Consider the following 5,979-nt stretch of genomic DNA (forward strand, 5'->3'; position numbering starts at 1 on the left):
ACTCTGTTAGAGATGCTCTTATACAGGATGCGGCTTTCTAACAGGACGCCGTACTGGGACAAGCGCAAGCACGTGGCAGTGAACTACGTCCTTGGCAGGTCATTTTACTTTCTTGTAAACTCCTATCTCAATTCATTGAAAATACAAAGCTTTTGCTTTCGTTTAAAAAATAAATAAATAATCATACAGCTATATGTCACCACAGCCAAAAAAAAAAAAATCCTCAGAAGTCCATGATATATTGTGAAACATCATTAGGCTATATGTCACCGCAGCCAAAAAAAAAAACACATCCTCAGAGCAAGTCCATGATATATCACATACATAAGTCACAAAACAGGAGAACATTTTCACGATATATATCACATATAAAGAATTATGAAGTGGAACAAGTTAAAGTCTCAAAGCAGAAATCGCTTCAGGCCTGAAGTCAATCCTGAGGCCTAAGACCCTCCTCACCTCTGCAGGCGTCAACAGCCATGTCAGATGCCCAGCGTTATCGCCCCAGAAATCCAGTATCTCGGATACACGCTCAAAGTTCAAAATGGTTGACATCTGGGACAGCCTTGAGAACTTGTCGCGGACTGGTCTCTGTGACATCTCTGAGAAATGATTAATTAGGGAACGAACGTCCTTGTCGAGCTGCAAGCCACCCAGCTGGCTGAACCTTTTCTGCATCATGATCACCTCAAGCCTCTTGACAATGAAGTCGATGATCAAGTGAACAAAAGAATCATAGTTGTTCGATGTCATCATTGGCTGGAGCCATGCAACATTAGTGTCAACTGCAAGGAGAAGCTTCTGCACCCATGGGTCATTCACCTCATTTTCCCCATATTCGGCATCATCAAGCTCATAGCTAACAGTGGTAACAATGTCAAGGACATGACGAATGCGGGGGGCGACAGACGCCACTAAATGCTCCAGTCCAGAATAAAGGATCTTCTTGAAGGAAGCATTGATCTCGCCTAGCTCTGATAAACAGGACTTGATCTTCTCCCGGTCAGCAGGAGCATGAAAAATCTGATGAAAAGACGCAAAGAAGTTCCGTAGTCAGGCATATGACTATGACTAGAATACCACATTAAAGTCAAATTATCATAGCTCAAGCAAACCACTAGCTGTTCACATAAGATAATTTAGGAACAGCCCATAAGAGCCATATAATTTGAAGTCAGTTACTCCATCCTTTAATTTCAAGGTGAATATATGCCCCTAATATGTTCTACTTGTAACTTGGGAGATTAATACAGAACTGTCGATAGATAGGTACATTGGCCATTCATTTCTTTAGCCATATATCACTCGCTCCATTCACTATTATAAGATGTTTTAGGTTTTCTCGAAAATGCATGTATCTAGACATGTTTCAGTGTGTAGGTTCACTCTTCAGTCCGTATCGAGTCCACATTGAAATTGAAATATCTAAAACATATTATAATAGTGAACAGAGGGAGTATATAAATACTATTGATGTGTCCTTTACTTCAGAGGTTGTATTGGTAAACTCAACGGAGGCTGAGGCTGCTGGTGACAGGAAGGCGCTGTGGCCAACGGAGGCAAAGGTTGGGAATTCAGAGAATTAGACTACATCAGGATATCATACAGTTTTCTTATTGCCTGCTCCCACGTTACAGCTAGGGGGGCTTAAAAAGCCAAACACAAGGGATAGGGTATCCTGGGAGGGCAAGGTGTCATAACAGACTGGGACTCAACCTGTTAACTTCTAAACTGACTCAGACCTGTACTTTTCCACCTCGATGAAACTTATTACCTTCTGTTGGTAGTTACTCCTCTGGTCTCATTTAATCGACGCCAAATATACGTAAGAATACACTGGTTTAAGTTGTACCCTGCGTCGATTAATAACGACCGGAGGGAGTACTTCATAACTGTTGGACATCTGAAATAGCTACGTTTCATCTTCTTTATACTAGAATCCCACATTGCTTGGTGACGGTTAAGAGTGGTGTTTTGTAAGGGTGCTTGATAACTGTAATGTTATGTCATCCACCACTTGGTAGAGGCTATCTTGATTTGACTTTTATAGTTTTACTACATACAGTTTAATGGTTAAATAATTAGAAGTAACTACATCAAATTGTTCATATAGCGATTGTAATCATAAACTCATAACACTGGATTGCACTGAGACTAATGAAACTCTGAAGTATATAGAAAGGTCCTCATAGATACTTGACGTAACCATTCAGTTTCTTTGGCATTTTGTTCAAGTATGTGGAATAAAGTGAATGGGTAAGAAAATGACCCTTATTATCTGGCAATAAGTGTATTAGGAACAATATAAAAAGTTAAGTGTGAATCCATAGTTACTTGCTCTTCTATAAAATATATGAGGCTGAATGACAGCAATCACGCTATCATAGCCATTGGCAGGCAACTTCAATCATCGTTGAGTAAACAAGTTTACAACCACATACATATGAGAAGTGCTTAACAATTTACTGATTTAGTAACACAGTAACATACATATGAGAAGTGCTTAACAATTTCTTGATATTTGAAATAGTTTGTCATTCATGACACGATGATACTACAAAGTACCAACTATTTTCTAGAGAACGTGACCACATTGTGGTTTTAATTTTAAAAATTTGCAATTCAGAACACACAGCACAACTATACCTACCCAACTGATTTCATCTTGATTAAATGCGTATATAACTTAACCGCCAGATGTGTGCCCAGTGTTAACATAGACAAACAGATAGAAGGAGACAAAAATGAACTCACCTCTGGACAGAGCTCTTCAATCTCATGGCGGAGCTTCAGCACATACTCTGAGCTCACATCCATGTTGTTGAGTGCAGTTGCAATCTCCTCCCCAGTCTTGTGAACACCAACGCCACCTAGGAAGAGCTTTGCACCCAGGTTTGGCTCCCTCATTCTCCACTGCAGTGCCTCCTGGTACTCATTGCTTAGTAGGCTTGTTGCCCCACCAAGCACAGCAAGCAGCGAATTTATGCTTGCAGTGGATGCTGCCCGCCGGCAGCAACTCTGCAGTAGAAAAAACACATCATCCACCATTGAGGTAGTGAGACCATCAGGCACTGGCTCGTCAATCCGGATGGCCTTCCTTATGTTCTCTACCATGAAAAACTCCTCCAAGATTACATAGAACCCGGTCAAATCCTTCTCCATCTTACTGAAGCTACCATTACGGAAGGCCTTCATTGCTTGCGGACCGAGCTCAGGCTTGACATCTCTGAGTCCACGGATCTTGTTAACCATAAACTCGGTATAGTCTTCACCAAGCTGTGTCAACGCAAGAATCTCCTCAAGATAATGCTCAACCTCCCTGGGGTCAGGCCCTTCATTGCCGCCTGCAGCGTTGGCCACAGAACCCACCACAGAGAGAAGGTTCTTGGTATAGGAGTTTATATCCGAGGAAAGACGAGCAAGTTTCCGGTACTCAGCATAGCGACGAAGGATCTGGGTGCCCCTCGTGTCGCATTCCTCCTGCAGCTCAATTATGGCATAGGCGACGGCATCTTCACCTCGTAGCTCACGAAGCACCGCGTCATTCTCTTCGACAGCAAGCACGATATCCTTGAAGAGACGGGTGAGGCAGCCGACGAAATCCGGGCGCTCCGGGGTAGGCTGCTGGGTTGTTGCGGAGATGAGCTCTGCAAGGTGCTCGAAGTCTGCACGCGCGCGGAGGGCGACGACGTTCTTGAGGTAGGCAACGTAGACCTGGAGACCCTCGTCCGCGAGGGCGAGGAGGGGGAAGAGGCGCACAAGGCGCAGCACGGCGGGGTGGTCCTGGGCGTCGACCGCGGCGGAGAGCCTCCGACGCGCGAGCCCCTCGACCCTGCGCTTGATGTCTAGCAGGTCGCGGCGGAGGTCGTCGTCGGTGGGGAAGCGCGAGTCGATGGCGAGGAACTCGTGCGCCGCGCTGGCTGCGGCTGTGAGGTCGTCGGCCGCCAGGGCCCGGCGCGCGGCGTCGAGCGCGCGGGAGCGGTCGAGCGCCGCCTCGGCGCGCGCGAGCGCGGACTCGGCGCGGGAGTGCGCCGCGTCGAGGTGGCGCACGCGGGAGGAGAGCGCGTCGGCTAGCGCGGCGGTGGAGGAGGAGGAGTCCCTGAGGGCGGAGGCGTCGGAGGCGGCGAGGGAGAGGAGCGGCGGGGCGGAGCGGAGCAGGGACGCGGCGGCGCGGTCGAGGTCGGGGCGGCGGGCGAGGAGCGCGTCGAGGCGGGCGTCGAGGGCTCGCTGGTAGGCGACGCACTCGTGGAGAAGGCGGGTTGCGGCGCCGGCGTCGGTGAGGCCGCGGAGGGTGGCGAGGGATGCGGGGTCGCCGAAGTCGAGGGAGGGAGGGCAGTCGGCGGATGCGTCGGGCGGCACCGCTGGGTCGGGGCGCAGGGGGTGCGGAGCGAGAGACGGCACGGCCATGGCCGCCGGCCGAGGCAGGGTGGATCGGTGAGATCTCCGGTCAGAGGTGCGGGATCTGGCGGGGTGTGCGAGTTGCTGCACTTCCTCTTGGAGAAAGAAACTTACCTGCTTTGCTACGGAATAGATTAGGCATGTACCCAGCTAATCTGCCCTCACTAATCTCCAGGGAGATAATCTGCAATGCTGAAACTGTTCGTAACTTCACAGTCTCCAATCCACTGGATAGAGATGATGTATTGAGATCGAGAAAAAATACAGTAAAAAAATGATAATTAGGGATTTAATAACTACCCAATACACTAGAATTAAATATCCCTTTAGGCCTTATTTGATACTAGAATATTTGTGAGGATTATCCCCACCAAACCCTGATCCTCACTTATCAGTAAGAGCGTATTTGGTTCTAGTGTAGTTGTTAGTTTAATCTCCATTTTTTCTCGCGTATCCTCACTTTGATGGTACGTTCCCCGAGGATTGAGGTTTTATGAGGATTGGATGAAGGTAGGAGTTTTACCCATTTCTTAGAGGATTATCTCCACTAATCTTCCAAAAAACTCTACTAACAAATTAGATTTTACTAACAAGTGGGGATTTCGGGTTTGGGAGGATAATCCTCACAAATTTCCACAAAAACTCTCGTACCAAATATGACCTAAGTGGATGTTTAGGGCATCTCCAGTCGTCCAACTCATTTAGCACAATCCATTTTGGTCTACTTGTATCGGTTTGTGGACACAAATCAGGTTATGTCCTCCCATTGTATGTTCTTGATGATCCGGGCAGGCATTGCCAGATTCGCGTCCGCTTGGCTTGTCTTTATTCTTCTCCGGTGGTGGATGGTCGTCGGTGAAGTAGTTTAGCACCCTGTTCCTCACGAAATAGCATCGACCAGTAGTCGCTATCGCCGTCATACTTTGGGTCAAGACACAAGGCAGTGCTTCTGCCTGCGGTGGAAGAGCTCGTGGCCGAAGTCCTTGCCAACAAGCAATGGTACCATGGGCACCCTGCCGAAGCTGATGGCCCATCCCTGGCATTGTAGCTTTAGGCGAACTCGAGACCGCCTTGTGGCTTGTGCCAGGATAGTCAAAGCATTCTCATGTCGACGGTGGAAGAAAAGGCTTATACTGCCGGCTGTATGGGGAGCAAGTTGGGCCGAAAGTGGCAATGGCGATGGCTATGGGGACTATCTCGGGCGGCTGCTTCCCTTAAAAAGGACGGGCAAGTGGCCATCATCAATGGCAGCGCATGAGTCGACCGGTCGACATTAATAACGGCGCAGACCTCGATCTACCATTACTGGTGAGGCAGAAGGCGAAGCGGCCATGGAGACGCTGCCAGGAGGACCTGGGGCGGAAGCGAGGGGACATGCAAAGAGTTCGTGGAGCATCCGCGGGTAGACGCATTCTCTAGGTCGGTCCATGTGCCTCAGTCCATTGGGCCGGGGTTTTCGTGTCCTCCTATTTGTGCAGACCGAAACAGACAACATCGGTTCGTTTGCGTCCGGCCGCTGGAGATATCCTTACCAAATAAATTGATTTTTATTTAAGTACAATTGCTTATTTACACTAGGTA

General features: G+C 48.3%; 1 protein-coding gene across 1 annotated transcript; it reads right to left on the bottom strand.

Moving 5' to 3' along the window:
• Positions 1 to 297: 297 nt before the first annotated feature.
• On the bottom strand, positions 298 to 4,492 carry LOC124666651 (conserved oligomeric Golgi complex subunit 4-like). The gene is made up of 2 exons (XM_047203986.1): positions 2,755 to 4,492; positions 298 to 1,023 (listed from the first exon to the last, which is right to left on the bottom strand). The coding sequence occupies exons 1-2, from the start codon at positions 4,405 to 4,407 to the stop codon at positions 394 to 396; spliced, it is 2,283 nt and encodes a 760-aa protein (XP_047059942.1). The 5' UTR covers positions 4,408 to 4,492; the 3' UTR covers positions 298 to 393.
• Positions 4,493 to 5,979: the final 1,487 nt, after the last annotated feature.

The sequence above is a fragment of the Lolium rigidum genome, chromosome 6 (assembly GCF_022539505.1).
Source record: "Lolium rigidum isolate FL_2022 chromosome 6, APGP_CSIRO_Lrig_0.1, whole genome shotgun sequence".
NCBI classification, from domain to species: Eukaryota; Viridiplantae; Streptophyta; class Magnoliopsida; order Poales; family Poaceae; genus Lolium; species Lolium rigidum.